This window comes from Pyxicephalus adspersus, chromosome Z (assembly GCF_032062135.1).
Source record: "Pyxicephalus adspersus chromosome Z, UCB_Pads_2.0, whole genome shotgun sequence".
In the NCBI taxonomy this organism is placed as follows: Eukaryota; Metazoa; Chordata; class Amphibia; order Anura; family Pyxicephalidae; genus Pyxicephalus; species Pyxicephalus adspersus.
This window is the reverse complement of record NC_092871.1, coordinates 76,071,097-76,088,939: the sequence shown is the minus strand read 5'-3', so window position 1 is coordinate 76,088,939 and position 17,843 is coordinate 76,071,097. Positions and strand designations below refer to the sequence as shown.

The window sequence follows — 17,843 nt, the reverse complement described above, 5'->3', positions numbered from 1 at the left end:
TAAAGCTCAAAAACGTGCCTGAAGGAAACGTCCTGGTGTAGATTAGCCCATTGGAATGCATGGGGACTTCAAACATGGGCTTTAAAAGCCTCAGGTTAAACGCTGGGGAAACAGTCCGTGTAGACTAAGCCTAAGGCTGTGTTTAGTCTAGTGGTGAGGTCACGTTGTGGTCACCTTTTCCTCACAGCCCTGAACGGTTTCCTCTCATGAGATGCCACTAGTAACATCTAATCCAGGGGTGCCCACACTTTTTTGGCTTGCAAGCTACTTTTAAAATGACCAATTCAAAATGATCTACCAACAAAAAAAATTCTAAACATATATATACATCGAGCATACTACACAGAAATGACTAAAGCTAATGAGACATTGCATGGCAGAACATTGCACAGACATTGCACTACAAGACTATAGTGACAGGAAAGCTACAGTTCACCTGTCATAGGTGAATGACGAGCTGCACAAGAAAAAGAACTGCTAATCTGTACAAAGGTATCTCAGTAATTGAACCCTGACCCTGCACCCCTTCCCTAACCCATTGCAGGCTATAGGGAATAAATAAAGGCAGCAATTAGTTATTTATTATTACTGGTTGTATATTATGCAAATTATGTTTAATTAAGTGCAGGTGGCTGTATAGGTGGCAAAGCACCAGCAACCGGGTGTTGCACAGAACTGCCTGGTCCTACATCAGATCTTAACATAGCCTATGGCAACATACACTTGTGGTGGAAAACTACATGGTTAGCTGGTCCCAAATACAGTACTTACAGGCCACAATGTCAGCAAATGATTAAGGACTAAATTTCTGTTAGGAAAATCGACAGTGTTGGGCACAGCTCCTCCCTAAACCCATTTTAAATTGGAAGCAACTACACCACAGCTCCTCCTCTACTGTATATGTGTATAGGTGCTACTGCAAATTATGTTGCCTTGTTTTATCATGTCATGCTACCAGCAGACACAGATAACAATTAAATACATTAACATTCATTACAGGAGTTTGTATGTAACCCATGTTTGAACTGCATCTCACAGTTATCATAGAGCTAGGAAAAATGTAAGAGACTGTTAGTCACTCATTTTCAAATTTTCAGGACCCCTTACTGAAACCCCTCCCCCTACCCAGGAGCATAAAAGGTACAAAACTAAAGCTATTATACAGTTCTGATTGGTCACTGCTTGCCATTTCCTAACCCACACAGCAGAAACCACACCATACAAGGTGCCTTGTCAATTATAGGAGGGCGCTAACTTCCTTTGTACCCCAATAACTCTGCAATGACTACTTCCAGAGTAATAGAATTCATATGACAAATAGCTAAGGGGTACATGTTTTTACTCACTTACTTACATCTTCAGGTCCCTACATCTCCCCGTTTGTGGAAAAATGGAGTTCACAGGTAAGTGGAATAGTGATGCAATTTTAGGGCGTTACCAAGAAATTTGGGTTCAAAGAAAATGAAGGGACATTTAAACGTGACAGGGCACCATGGAATATTAGTGGTGGTGAAGTTTTTGTGAGGGCAAGGGTAAATAGGGGTAAACACAAGATTCCTGTATGATTCACTATGTGACTCATACCATGGTATATCAAGCTTGCGACCAACAGACGATTGTTCAATCAGACTCACAGATATCATAAAATCTTTTTATAATTAAGAACTCATGATAGTGACAATTATTTTCTAAGGCTTGCTAAAAACCCAACATAGAGATTGTTTATGTAAATAGGTTCCTAGGAAAAGAGGTTAAACTAAACGCAAAATAAAAAAACATATAACTTTGATCCTTTAGATCCGTCTATCTGTTGGGAGGTTTCTTCATTTGGGTCCTGCATCGTCCTGATCCATTTTCAGCCTCTGCGCCAGGCACCAACATCTTCTTTTCTCTTCTTCCAGGTACTTCTTCCTGCATCACATGATCATGCACTGCGCAGGCGTGAGATTGGCATGCGCAGAAGGAGCTCTTTCTTTAAAGGAAGAAAAAAATGGGTGACCCAGGAAGAAGAACCCGGAAGAAGAGAGAAGAAGATGTCGGGACAGTGCGGGACCCAAACGCAGACACCTCCCGACAAATTTGCAGATCTGCGGGCTTAAAGGTACATGTGTTTTTTTTTAATTTTGGGTTTAGTTCTACTTAAAGGTTTGACAAAACCCTTACATAGGCATTTTTTATGTAACTAGGTTCCTAGAAAAAAAGGGTAACTGTTTCCATACTCCATAAAACTCATGCATCACCTAAAAATTTAGAACAATAGCCACATTTGATTTCACAAACTTCCATTGATTTCAATAAGAGCTCCATCTTTAGCAAGATCAATTGTACAGAGCAATCGTGGTTCATAGGGAGTAAGGGGATAGCTATGTGTGATAGGGTAGCATGATATGATGGGCATAAGGTTTTGATTGAGTGAATTGTGGACAAAAAACGTTATTGGTAAGTTCCCACTATTCTAGAGAAGGTAAGTGGCCAGCTATGTGTAACAGCCACCCCACAGGCCGCTCAGTCCCCCGCACAGCAAAGTCTGCAGATTTGACTCCAGGCAGCAGTGAACAGTACTGAGTGTCTCCCCCGAGCCAGGGTTCCATGGCATGAGGAAGGGGTAACCGCAGTGCCGCTTTACTGCCAGTCTGAATGCAGCCTTAAAGTTTGGTGAGTGGTCAAATTTGTATTTGAGGCATTACAGCGCATAGACAATTGGCAGTATCCTAATGCTCAATGTCATGGAAGTGGCCCTGAGGTTCCATAATATGCAAACTCAATTCGGGGATCATGGTTTTGAAATAGCCAATCACTACAATTTTTATTTTATATAAAAGGTACATAACCCTTTGATTTGTTTTTTTTTTTTAATAAATACCTTTTTTAAATTTATTAAAAAATAAGAATAAATAAAAAAACAAAAACACAAAGCCCTTCGCATTCTAGTATTACACAGTAAAGACTGAATGGGAACGCAGAGCCTCCTGGGTTACGCACATAACAAGTTCCAGCAGACTTGGGCTCCGAGAACAGTCATGCACAGGAGGGACTTTTCTGTCATTGAAAAAAGAAAGATGGCGATCTCACACATGCGCAGTAAGATTGACATTTTTTTTTATACAAATACAGCGGCATACGTCACGGATCTGTGCAAATAAAGGTGTCATTTTTTTTATTTTTACTTTAGTTCCACTTTAATCCCTGATTCTTATTGGTGTTTTGTGTTTGACACCCTCTATGGGGCAACGTAATATGTTTAGGGGGCTGAAATTAGGTTTAGTATCAGCTAAGATATGAAGCTTTATAAATTGGGGGTAATGACAGCAGCATGGCTACAAATCTCATGCTGATTGTGACGTCACTGTACACGCCCAATCAGCTAGTAACGCGCATTCTAAGGGTAGGATTTTCTTATAGGAAATCGCCCTTTGTTTCGATTTCGCCGCCCCACTTCCTCTTAACAACTTACACTTCCGTCACGTGACTGCTTCTACGTCATACACGAGCCCGGTCACATGATTATTACATCATCAAATATCTTCTGCTGGTGTTTATCGAGGAACGATGGACGGGTTTCCGTGACAGGTGAAGCCGAGGTGAGGATGCGGCGTTATATTCACCATCATTAGGGGGTCCATTCGTTTCCTTCAATTTGATGTGATTTCAGTTTCGCTATCAGGCATCAATGAGTATGACAATATTTAAAGTAACTGTGGCAATAAAACAAAACAAATGATCCCAATTGCAATCTTGTTTATGAATATTCTGCCATTCACTGATGGCTTTCTGTGTATTGCAATGCTTGGAGTGAATCCCTTTATTTTCTGCCCATTTTTCTAGGTAATCAGATCTGTACATTTGTGGTTGCCTAGGATATCAGCAGCATGCGTCATATTATATAATAATAAAAATAAATTATAAGTTCATCCAATGCTTTCATATTTCTTACTATGTTTCATTCACCCGGCCATCAATTTGAATAAATGACCCGTGTAGTTGTAGTTTACATACTCCTTGTTAAATTCTCCCTAAGCTTATTGTTTATGGTTGTGACAAATGAAGCTAAATTCTGAATTTTACTTTACATAGAAGGGTAGACAACTCTTTTATTTAAAGTAAAAATTCTGGTGTTTCTTTTAAAAAAACAAAAAACAAAAAGGTGCAGCACTACCCCCTTTATTGTTGCACAGAGCCTATGTCATGCATCCCAGGAGGCTCTTGGCTGCTCCTTCTGCGCATGTCTGAGCATCTCAGGCATGCGCAGAAGGAGCCCTTTGTCAATAGCGTAAGAAATTGCTCATCTCACACATGCGCAGTGAGATTGGCAAGTTTTTTCCTATCTACGTCAACCGATCTCGCGCCTGCATCAGGTGACGTAGGAAACAGAACCCAGAAGAACAGAGAGAGGATTGTGGCACCTAGTGCGCCGGGCCGAAGATGGATGCCAGGACGATGCAGGACCCAATGGAATAAACCTCCGGACCGATCAACTGCTGTGCTGGATTGAAGGTAAGTGTATTTATTTGGGTCGTTTTTGGATTTATTTCCATTTTAACCTTCCTGGCGGTATTCCCAAGTGTGGCTCAGGGTTAAGTACCAAAAGCAGTAACCCCGAGCCACACTCCTGGTGGAATTGCAAGGGAGTTTTAAAACTTAACTGGTCCCCGTGTTCCCGTGGTTGTCCTCCAGCAGTGCCTGACTGGCATCTGTGTCGCCGGCGTGTGAACGTTGGGGGACACAGATGCTCACCGGGCCGCGCGAGACTGTGCAGCTGGGTGGCAGGACCAGGTGGGAAATTTTAAATAATGAGTATTTTGAAATCTACCGCTTTGACATTTAAAAATACTTATTATTCAGACTGCCAGGGAGGTTTGTGTTTTTTTATGTGCAAGAATGAATGGGAGTCTCTTGGCTGCCCTTTCGCACATACCCGAGACTAGGGCATGCGTAGAAGGAGCCGTTTCACCAATAGAAAAAAAATTGCCAATGTCATGCGTGCGCAGTTCAAAATTGGGTGTCGTAGAAAGAAGAATGCTAAAGAATAGAAGAAGATGTTGGTGCCTGGCACTCCCTCTGTACCGGGCAGAAGACTGATATCAGGACAGCGCGGGACCTGGAAACCTCCTGAGGGACAGACTGCGGGATTTAGGGTGTGTTTTTTTGTGTTTTGGGTTTAATTCTTCTTTAAGTTTGATTTTTATTGTTTTTTAGTATTTTGGTTTAATCAATGAGGACGGTTGTGAGTCTTTCAGGGGGGCTCTGGCAGTACAAACATGGTTCCTTTTTTCTTCTAACTATTGTAACTATTGAGGCTTCCTGTGGAAAGCTTTAATTTTACGTGTAATTTCCTCAATACCTGGATAGATTTATTTATTCTCAATTGCTTGCAGCTTGATGCTGACATTTTAAGGCAGTGGTCGCCAACCAGTGGTCTGTGAGAAAATTTTGGTGGTCCGCAGCTCTGTCCTCCGTATGTCCACTCTCCTATCGCAGGCTCAGACCTGCTTTGCTAAACATCCTGGGGGCACAGTAGCGCAGAGCTGTGGAAACAAATTTTGTCTCTGCGCTACTGTCCTCCCAGGTTGTTTACCGAGAAGGTCTGAGCCTGCGATGGGAGAGTGGATGGGTTCTGGCATCATAACGTCACTCTGGGGAAAGCTTCTTCCCCTTTGAGTGACACACAGCTCCCCGTGCATGAGCAGTTCGGTGAATTTAGTGGACCGTGAGGTTGGAAAGGTTGGCAACCATTACTTTAAGTTAACAGAGAATATTTGAGATATTTACTGAAAATCTGGAAAATATAATACCTTTTTGGTTTGATATTCAAAATGCAAGTCAGGCCAAAAACCCGGTGTTCCATTGCAGCAATACTTCTTTCTATCCATGTTTCAGTGGAACAGTGGCAAGAGCAAATGTAGAAAAGTTTAACTTTGTATACACATATACACCTTTTGCTTTATTTATGGCCTCCTTGAGGGCCAATCTTGGATTTTAATTTGCTGAATTATGAAGGCTCTTTATGATATATCTGGAGGTCTTTTTAAAGATGCCATCCGACAAATCTTTACTTTTGTGAAGAACTTGTAAATCTGGGCGGCTTAAAACAGCATGTGTAGCAGGATTTTCTGGACATATTGATATGTCACTACCCTTTGTGTGATGGATGTATATACACATAGGTACATTTACAGTCTTTTTGAAGAATTTAGCAACCAACCATTTGATGGAGTTCAGCGCCAAGTTTTCCATTGTCACACCATTGAAATGTTGGTCACAAAGTAAAAGTTTTATGTTTCTAATCCTGTTTTCATGCTTTCCACGTGTAATATGTTATGATATACACACATAATAGCATGTTTTAACTCCCCATTAAAACCTAATTCTCAATCATAATTGATGTATTCCATTTAGATTTTGCCAATGTATTTTACATAAGTGATGGAATAATTCATGAGATACTCCTCACCTCACTTCTAATAGTGGATAGTTTGTGAGCCACCTCTAGAAGTCAAGCAAATATGTGTAGGTAGAGTGAAAGAAAGAGGTCTGAGGCTCGTGGTTTTACATTCAAAACTGACTTGTGTATAATTTGAATACAGAATACATATATTATACTGTATTTTCCTACCTGTTAAATCATAGGACAGGGGTTTGGCATACTATACATAGTTATTCTGGCAAACTATAAGTATTAGAAAAAAAACAAAAACATCTATTTTTTAATTGTCGAGTAAGAATCCGACGCGTTTCACCTCGATGGGCTTCTTCAGGGATAGGTTTCAAGGTGTACTAAACGGTCTGAGTGTATATACAAAAATGCACAGTATAAGAAATTTATAGCAACAGCATACAGCATACCTTAGAAAATACCATCATTAGTGCTATTGCTTTTTATCCAGTAGTTGTTATTGATGTACAATCTGTAAATTTATCATCATATTTTAATTAGAATGTTTTGATAATACTAGTGTAGGGCAAAAGGGTATATAGTGCTGTTACTTAAGTACCTGTCACTTGAATAGTAATTCAAATTAGTCACAGTTAAGAAATATATGCACAAATTGGATGTCAGTTGGATCACAGCTGTGGAAATTGCTGTAAGTGAATAAACAATATATTATTGTAAATACTCGATCTTATCCAAAGGGTCAATCTATATAGGGGTATAGTATAACAGTACATACCACACAAGTATTGATGCTTTTATATCTCAGGGGGTATTTGGTTGTTGATGGCTTCCCTGGGATCAACCTTGTGTTGACAAGCCTTCATCCATCATTGTTTGTTGGAATTGATGGATAAAGAAGAGCCTTTTCAAATTCCTGTAAATAAGTGGTGAATTCCCATATAAATACACTGTATATAAAATTGGACATACAAGGGCTTAGGAAGATACTATTGACTGCGATGTTAGAGTACATTAAAACTTGCATGGTTAGATAATAAAATATGTAAATTACCTTAGGATAGAGATTGCTGAGATCAAACACAGAGTGCAGCAGAGCGTGGGTAACGTGGAGACATCCGGATGGGCTGTGTGCAGAGAAGTGCGCCTTTTTAAGGTGTCCTTTCAGCTGTGGTGGAACTTGAGAAGGCTCTTCTCTATCCTTCAATTCCAAAAAACTTTGATGGATAAATGCTTGTCAACACAAGGTTGATCCCAAAGAAGCCAACAACAACCAGATACCCCCTGAGATGTAAAAGCATCAATACTCATGAGGTATTTACCAGCATACTATACCCCCATATAGATTGACCGTTTGGATAATATAGAGTATTTAAAATAATATATTTATTCACATACAGCAATTTCCACAGCTGTGATCCCACTGACGTCCAATTTCTGCATATATTTTTCTTCACTGTGACTATTTTGAGTTACTATTCAAGTGACAGGTACTTAAGTAACAGCACTATATACCCTTTTGCCCTACACTAGTATTATCAACACATTCTAATTAAAATATGATGATAAATTAACAGATTTGTACATCATTCACTATATTGGATAAAAAGCAATAGAACTAATTATTGTATTTTCTAATGTATGCTGTATATTTTTGGTATATATTTCTTTATACTGTGCATTTTTGTATATACACTCAGACCGTTTAGTGCGCTTATAAACCTGATCCCTGAGGAAGCCCATCAAGGAAAAACGCGTCGGATTCTTACACGACACGATACTATCAAAAATTAAATTTTTTTCTTTTTTTTTCCTCCAATACTTATGTCTTGCGAGAATAACTATGTATAGTATACCAAACCGCTGTCCTGTGAGTTCCTAACAGGACAGAGGAAAATACTGTATAATATATGTATTCAAATAATACACAAGTCAGTTTTGAAAGAAAAACCACGAGCCTCAAACCTCTTTCTCTACCTACACATATTTATTTTACTTAAGTAATATTTAAGCACATAAAAGTGCCTTGTTAAAAACAAATCCTTCTAAAAAGTATTCTTCATGGGCTGGATACTGTCTAAAGGGTCCTGGTTGACAAACGATCGTAATGCAAGTGGAGGAGACATAGAGCAGCAGGGTGTCGCTCTATCGTTCTCCCCCCTCCTCTCTTCATAGAGCAGAATGGAGCTGTATATACAGCACTCGTCATGCATCGTGCAGTCGTTTGTCGTTGGAAAGGACCATGAAACATCTTTCTAACGAAAATTATTGCACCCGTATGTAGCCAAAGAATTATTAGTTATAATATTATTAAGGTAATTATTACATGAAATATTTTGTCATCTTTCAAGAGTGAAAATTAGGATTTAATAGTGGCAAATTTCTTTAACTCTGAGGAAAAATGCATGCATGTTTGTGAAATAAACTGATAGGTATTTTAAAAGGACACCAAAAAGTAAGACTCATAAAAAGACACTGATGGGTCTTACTGATGTTTGTGGCTTTAAATGCTTTTTGTAGATAATACCTTGAAGTTCTGCATGCACGATCTTGGGTATTTATAATGCTGATATCATGTTACTGGTGTTAAAATTTTTCATATTAATGCAGTGTTCTTCCCAGCCCCTTTTAGCTGGGTGCACCACCAAGCACATTTTAGTACCTACCCGACCCAACCTGAGTTGGGTTACAATACAGGGGCTGCCACCGACCTACAATTTCTTTCCACCTGACTTAAAAAAAAGTTTCAGGGTTGAACACTGTAATGTTTGCCCATTATGAAAACAAGCAGCTTTTTTTTTTTTTTTTTTTTTCATAACTGCAGGAGCAGCAAAACTGCAGTCAAAGAAAATTGCAGTGAGTGGTTTTAGATATCCATTGGTTGGATTGGTTTACATAAATCAAAAAGTGGTGTGATGATACAGCTTACCCACTTCAGTGAATACTAGTTGCATGGCTTCAATACACGTTGTCCCTGGGTTAGGGACGTCCAACATACTGTCGCCCCTATTAAAATCAAAGGACATGTTTACCCGCGCTTTAATTTTTAAAACCTTGCAAGGAGCGGTTTCTATAACGCTCAAAATCTACCTCAAGGAAATGCCCTGGTGTAGATTAACCTATTGGAATGCATAGGAATTTCAAACATGGGCTTTTAAAGCCTCGGGATAACGCTGGGAAAACAGTGCGTGTAGACTAAGCCTTATACTTTTTCTGTGTAAGATACTTAGACGGTATTAGAACCTTTGAATCAGTTTGACAGGGAGACACCTATTTTATCAGAAAACAAGATTTGAAATGGTTACTCTCATAGTACTATCAACACATGATTCCTTTAAATCGGAACAAAAAGATTACCTGTATTGTTTTGATAGAAGTGGTTGCAAAGCTTTATACAGTGTTCTCCCCAGCCCCTTTTAGCCGGGCGCACCACCCGGCACTTTTCAGTAACCACCCGGCTGTTTTTGGGTAGTTAATGATGAGTTGGGTTACAATACAGGGGCTGCCACCCGCCTAAAATTTGTTCCCACCCAGCTTAAAATAATTTCTGGGCTGAGCACTGTTTATATGTTACACATTATTGCCAAACTGTGTTTAGACAAACATCACTTTGGTCTCATCAGTCCAAAAGACATTGTTCCAGAAGTCTTTTGGTTTATTTGAATATCCGTGCTGCACTGCCCTGCTGCCATGTTCTTTTTAGACAGAAGATTCTTTCTCCTTGCAACCTTTCCAAACAAGACATGTTTTTATGCCTTTTTTTTGTAATTGTACTGTCATGAAAGTTAACATGCTGACTGAGACTTGTAGATTTTAAGATGTAGCTCTTTTTTGTTTTTTTTTTTTCTGTTTTTTTTTTTGTTTTTCTTACCATTGTACAGTCTGATCTTGGGGTCAGTTAGCTGAGATGTCAACTCCTGGGAGGATTGACGGCTGTCTTCTCCAAAATTTTTGCATATGTTTTTTCTTCTTGGCATTATGTTAACACATACCTGAATGCTCCAGACAAGCAAGCTGTCAGAACTGTGGGGATCTATTTTATTAGTATTACCTGGTTGCTACTTCATATTATTGATTTATTTTAGCTAACCTAATTCTTTTATTCCTTGTTAAGATACCTTCCCATTAGTCCTTGTTAAAGTGTACCTAAACTAAACATTTTTACGTTACATAGAAGGGTAGACAACTCCTGTATATAAATAAAGTAAAATGTTTTTTTTTTTTTTTTTTTTTTTATTTAAAAAGGGGTGCAGACTTGCCACAGCGATCAAGACATAAGGGGACCGCAGAGCCTCCCTGGATACCTATGTCGCGCAACCCAGGAGGCTTTTGCTGCTCCTTTTGCACATGCCCTGATCTTGGACATATGCAGAAGGGGCATCCTTACCTCCAAGGGGAACGAGAGGCCAATCTCATGCATGCCCCTTCACAGAGGCTGTCACCCGATCTTGCACCTGCACAGTGCGAGATCGGGTGACAGAGCAAGAAGAGAGAAGATGGCGGCGCTTGACGCTGGGATAAAGAGAAATTCTAGAAAGACGCGGGACCGGATTGCAAGAAGGACCAGCGCCATCGAAGGATTTTCCAGATTAAAGGTAAGTGTAATTTTTTTTGTTTTTAGTTTACTTCTTTAAATAATCACACATTACAAAAAATGTGTTTTCTTTTTTCTTAAAACTGTATATATTTGTAGCAATATTTCATAATGCACAATACTATAATTGCTTGTGCAGCAGGGCAGTAAACAAGACATAGCTAGATGAACAAAGGCTGTCCATTCTTATAGTAGGTATAAACCAGTTAGACCTCCTTCATACGTCTGGGTTACATTGCTTAACCCAGTCCTAACATAAGAACATAGGTTTGAATTGCTCCAATGAAAACAAACTAATGCTTTGAATTTGGTGCACAGGAAAAAAAATGGAACAAATTATTGCATTGAATGCACCAGCCAGTAATGGGTATTTTATTTATGGTTGTGGTGGTGGAAAGAACACTGGGGAATTACTAATGAGAAGCGATATAATTAGGTCTGGGGGGCTTCCTTACAAAGACACAGTCACTTTGCCCCCGATGAGCAAGGTATGAATGACTCTTTAATGAAAAAATGGAACTGGCTTTTAAAATGTCTTCAAAATTGTAAAACTTATATCTGATTTAATGATTGGGAACTCTTAATATGTGCAGCATTTGACAAAGCTCAATTGGGCTGCTTCGTTCCTGAAATATGGCAAGTCCTTATATTTAAAATGGAAATTCATAGACTATTTGCAAGGGTGATAATTTGACCCTATATCATACAGTATCATAAGTAGAGATTGCACTTTTATTATTTTTTTAATTTTTTGTTTTTATAAATTCCTAATTTTTCTATTGGTAAGCGTTGTTCTGCTTTTGAAGTACGACTTATTGCTGCTTTACTATGTTAAAAAGCCTTGTATCTTTAATATAGTTAAATCTTTTTTTTTTTTTTCTCCAAAACTAAATACAGCAAGCAGTGAAGTCTGTGTCTTCTGGTCATCGTTTTTGAAAAGTACACTCTGATTGTTTTTCTGCTTTGCTGTGAAAGAGTTAAACAATTCCTGTCTGAAACATTCAGTCATCTACCAGACTGGGAAATGCCAAGGTCTTTTTGACATCTGCTCTCCGATTGATACTGCAGGCTTTGCGGGTAACAGCTGAAAAAGCCCCACAGGTGCCATATAAAGAGGTGACCATGTTGTCATATTTCATTGCGGCATCCTTCTGCAACACCATAATTACCTAATTAGGTTGTTAATTAGGAAATTAGCATTTTGCCGTATTGATAGAAGGCGGCATGCAAGCTGGGCGCGTTTGTCTACTTTAATTTAGGATTTGTGTGTCTATCATACTTGCGCTCTAACTTGAGCCATGGGAAAGAAGACACAATGTGGACTGGATCATGAATGAGTTATGTGATCTTGTTTACTGGGTTTAGTATGATTAATTAAATATATATTTCTCTTTTATATTGCTTTAGTTAAGGCTGTTACATTTAATTCCATCTCATAATTTTAATTGATGCCAATCTTTGTGTAATTTGACTTTAAAGCTAAAATGTATATAAATTCAAGAACAAAAATACATTTCATTTCTGTCATATGAGGTAACTGTTTTTTGTTTTTTTTTTGACCTGATGATCCTTCTAGTAACACACTTTTGTACTGTATGTTTGAAAGAGCAGGATTAGCTCCTTGGGGTAAGACTAAAGTACACTTTTTCCTATCTTTCATTATGTCAGAGGTGTTCTGTAGTCCATATAATGTAGTGTTCTCCCCAGACCATTTTAGCCGCACCACCCGGCACTTTTCAGCAACCACCTGGCTGTTTTTGGGTGGTTACTGATGAGTTGGGTCATGATTCAGGGGCTGCTTCCACCCGGCATAAAAAAAATTCTGGGTTGAGCACTGGAATGAGTTAGAAACAGTTACAGTCTGGTTACAGTCAGCAAAGGTGTAGATCATGGAAAACTATCAAAGCATTAGATTTCTGGATAGATCAGCAAGAATGTATTTATATTTATAAAATGCTTTTAATTATTTAACAAACTCAATAAAAAGAAAAGTCAGTTGGGGTTTTCATACACTTAAACTTATAGCAAAAAGATAATACAACAATTAAATACACATAGGATGGCATATAAATGTTCTTTGGCATTTTAATGTCTTCTTAGCAGTTTCTCCCAATTATGTATGTCAGAGTACAGAATGGCAGAGCCACTGGTTTACAAAAAGTGAAAAAAAAGGTAGCGGCCATTGGCGAGAAGCTTCTCTGGGGAACATGTTGTAAATTTAGGAAAGAGGTTTGAAAACAACCTAGCGTGAATGGGGGTGTTGCCAGAGAATGTAGTTTGGGCATTGAGTTTGGAAAGGAAGCTTCCAGAGACGGCAGTAGAATTAATAGAGTTATTGCAGACGTTGGGGAGGAAGCGTAGCATAGGTGTGCTAAAAATGTATTGATGTGAACTCTGAAGAAACAAGGTATGGTGTCTACATAAAGGGAGGAACAGCAAAACTTACAAGGTTGTCATATCTGAACCAGTCCAAGAGGTAGATGCTGACATTAAATATTGCCTGAACATGCTGCCAGAATGCCCACCTTTAAAGTGATATCCTCCAAAGAAGTCTGTTACCCTGCTCTCAGGAGTTCTTTCTACCTTCCTCTATGTCTTTATAGCACACAATAGTGGAGGTTGGCATGATGACCAGTGAACACTTCATGATACAAAAAGCTAAATGCTACTTGGAGCGGCAGCCTGTTTTATGATATTTACGGACAGGATTGTGTTATTGTTCACTTTCTGCTTTATAACAGTTCTGCTCACAAAATATTGCCACGTGTATGTATGTATGTATGTGTGTGTGTGTGTGTGTGTGTGTGTGTGTGTATATATATATATATCTATATCTATATATATCTATATAGCTTCAACTCTAAATTATGTAGTATATAGGATTGCAGTCCAAAGCAACCAATTGTTTTCTATTCATCCCTTTGCCAATTTTTTGCAAAAAAAAAGTGAACAATAAAATGTAATATATAAATGTATTGATAATTTTAAAAAGACATTTTACTTTTGTCAGAGAAAAAAAATGATAATGTATTGCTTCTTTTATTGTTTGGCAGGTAACGGTTCTCGAATTACTGAATATTCTGGTGGTAACCCCATGTAGCACAAAGAGAGGAGAATGGCTTTCCTAGACAATCCATTGATTATCTTGGCACATATACGCCAGTCACATGTGACAAGCGATGACACGGGCATGTGTGAGATGGTACTTATTGACCATGATGTTGACTTAGAAAAACTGTACCCATCATCAGTCTCGGGAGAGAACCTCTCACAGATACAAGGAAATGGAGAAACTCAAGGCTACATTTATTCTCAGTCAGTTGACATTACTTCTAGCTGGGATTTTGGCATACGAAGAAGATCAAACACAGGTAAGAACTGGGCTATTAGGGGGAATTAAAAGGCGACTTCTAAATATTGGCTCTCGGCAGTTAATTATTTGTTGTGTATCTGATATGTCATAAAGCTCTTTGTTGCGGAAACCATGTCCACATAAGTGGCTGCTGTGGTCTACTATCTGTTTGAAGTATTGATATATGTGTCATGACTACTTTGAGTCATTAACTTATTTTTGTACTGCAGCAGTGTATCCGTGCTTGTTAATATATAATAAATGCAGGTACATTGTAGCAGTCTCACTGGGCAATTTGTTACAAAATATCTGGGTTTCTTTTTTTATTTTGGAAAAACTTTATTAGGATACTGAGCAATAAAACAGATACTTTATACAACATTGATTGAGCATCAAAAGATAAGTGCAAATGCATAGAAATATAACATGTAATAAGTACTACAGACAATGCCATATATGAAAAAAAGGCTTTATTAGCATTCCTGTAAGATAAAAAAGATACAAAATGAATATCCTCCCTGCCCCCTCTTCCTGTATTTGGGTACATGCACATTTAAGCATTGACATATGCATAGAATTTAGAACATACTAGGTATTGCCATGCATGCTAGATTAAGAACAATTATTTTAGCAGTATTTTTTGTGGTTTTACTCTAAATCGTTGAGCTGTATCTGGCTTTAAAAGTGTTTGTAAGTGTTTTGTAGAATTTTCTCTACTTCTAAATTTAAATCTCATTATGTTTGCTATTTATTCTACAATATCTCATTTTCAATATTACAGAAAAAGTTGTGATTTGTGTTGTTGAGTTATGTTTGTGTACTCCGAAGTGGATTGTTTTTCTGCTGAAAGCTTGGGATTGATAAGCAGAAAAGTAACAGAAAAGTTAATATTGTATGACATAAAAAAACTATCACAATTTGAATCCATAGGGTCTCTATTTTCATAAATTGTATAATATTTTGTGGTTTCAAGTAATCTGCAGGTCTAGAATGTGCAAGTAAAATGTTTGAAAATAAAAAACGAAGTTAAAATTGGAAGGACTGCTAATATTAGGGGAATATTTTTCTTTTTTTTTGTTTGTGTAAGCCATTGCAGCAAAATGTAATAATTTCAATGTGCAGAACCACTCTCAACCAATAATATTTGGCTTTATAAAATGCCGGCGGAAAGGGCCGGTTACAAAGCAAACAAGTACACTGTTATTCAAAACAGATGTTTAAAGTGGACCTTTAAAACACCATAGGCCCAACTGCATAAAATCAAACCCTCAAATCAAAAATATTACCTTCTCTAAAAATGTAGCTATTTAAAGCACACTGCAGGTGGAAAGAGTTATTCACAGGAAAGAACACAGAAAAAAGAAGAGTTTCCAAAATGAACACTGAGGTTTGGGTGATCTTAGGGGGTGAGCGCTTTCTGAAACCTCTTGTAACTCTTTAATGACCAACAAAAACTCTGCAATGTTTCTTTTTGCATATAAAAGCACAGCTTGCTCCAGAAGTTAATGAATGTCTAGGCTCCATGAAGCTTTTGTCTAGTGAGGATTTTATACAGTAACTGACACCATGCTGCCTAATAATATGTTGAGACAAACATCTGTCCTAATTGGATTTAATAAAATAATGTACATGTTCCAACTTACATACGTATTCAACTTAAGAACAAACCTACAGTCCCTATCTGGTATTTAACCCAGGAGCTACCTCTATATTCTCATATGTAGGTTTAGCTTTGTGACAAGCTTCTGATCAAATTATGTTATTATTCACCTCCCCCTTTTGTTGGGGGGAATGGAATGAGTTACCGAGGTAAAATAGTAAGCACTCATGCTGTTACGTGTTATGATTCCTGCCTGATGATCTGCAGCTATAGGAAGCCAAAGAGGCTTTGTTTTCTGCTTCATATTTCTGCTTGATAATCTGCTTCATATTCTGGATAGAACATCATTAGTAGATATAACACTAAAGTTGACAGTCAAAGAACAAGTTCAGATCATGAGCTTCATATTGCTAAGTTTAGAATCCACTTTAAGAAAACAGAAAGAAAGCCATTAAACCAATTACATATGATGAATACGTTCAATATATTACCTTCTTGGTTGGCATCATTTTAAACTTTGAAAGGAGGAAACAACCTAATATGTAACTGGTAAACAATTACATATGAACCTTTGTAATATACTAAATGCATTTTTGTAGAGATGCAAAGGATTAGATTTGGTAGAAAGAAATCTTCAAGACCTATGAACAAAATTTTGTGATATTGTCAAACAAAACAATGAGGAAGGGGGGAAAAGGATTAGGAAGACTAAATGGCTGAACATCTGAAAAGTGGCTAAAGTGAAATTAAAAGAAAAAAAAAATGCACAGTTCAATGCCGTGCTCTAGAGAACAGCACACTGAGGCAAGGAGAATACCTAAACCAGTAGTGTGAGAGCATAGAGGAAGACACCTCCGGACCGATCGACTGCGCTGCGGGATTAAAGGTAAGTGCATTTTTTGTTTTTGGGTTTTTTCAGTTTACTTCCTCTTTAAAACAGTAAAACAAAGTTTCATCAAAGAACTGCAGATGGTGACAAGTTACTAAAGTTTGGGGACATCACTTTACCAACAAAGATTAGGTTAGTTAAGGGTATGGGCTTTCCTGTTGTAACTTATATTTAAAGCCCTGGGTGGAAAAACTGGTGTTTGTAAATTTTGGTGCTGAAGTAAACTATTTTACATTTCCTGGACTGCAAAAAGACTTGGTCGGTGAATACCTAAAGAAACAAAATCTTGAGAAAACAAATAAAAACTAACTTAAGACTAAGAAACAACATGTTGACTGTTTACGAACTAGAAGGTTTAAACTACTTTACCCTTTCTGCAGTATTTTCCATAAAGTATAGGCATAGCCCACATTTGTATTTGTAATGTTATATTAAGCAAGGAAGAGTTTAAAACCATGTCTATTTTTTTATTACTTTTTTTTTAACTTTGTTAGACTTTTACAGATGAGAGAGTCTCTTAGTGAGTGTTATCCCCTGCTTAGATAGCTGTCATTAAAACGGGTGTCCCCATCACAAGATATCCGCTCATTTCTTCATTTTGTAGTGAGAACTAATTTAATGGTATAGCAATGCAAACCTGGCAAAGGTTCTATTGCTTTCTCATCCAATATAAAATGCATTTTTAGGTTTAAATTTTTATATAATATCATGTTTTAGTGGCTGCTCGTACTCTAATCTCCACCAAATGGAAATCTATGGAGGATTTGTATGCTCGTATTCAAGACATACGCCTGACGCCTGAAACCCCAAACAGGGTTGCGAAATTTGAACAGATATGGGAACCTTGGGATGCATACTATACCAGTCTACAGGTTTATTATGTCGCTGGTTCCAGATGCCACTGTGCTTCCTATCCACTTTGTTTGTATCCCCCCCTCCTCCCCCCCCCTCCTATTCCCCCCCCCTCCTATTCCCCGGCTTAGCTTCGTTTTTTCTTTTTGACTCATTTCTTGTTTT

The 17,843-nt window shown here is 38.0% G+C and overlaps 1 protein-coding gene across 2 annotated transcripts in view; it reads left to right on the top strand.

Annotated features, from left to right (window-relative positions):
• Positions 1-3,473: 3,473 nt before the first annotated feature.
• The window catches only part of MAPKAP1 (MAPK associated protein 1), a 111,029-nt gene continuing 96,659 nt past the window's right edge, over positions 3,474-17,843 (top strand). The window contains exons 1-2 of one of the 2 annotated variants that reach the window (XM_072431199.1): positions 3,474-3,581; positions 14,039-14,356. In XM_072431199.1, the coding sequence (XP_072287300.1) occupies positions 14,101-14,356 (256 nt within the window). In that variant the 5' untranslated portion in view covers positions 3,474-3,581; positions 14,039-14,100. Of the gene's footprint in view, positions 3,582-11,925; positions 12,102-14,038; positions 14,357-17,843 lie in introns of those variants that run through there. The other variant, XM_072431200.1, reaches the window with a different exon arrangement.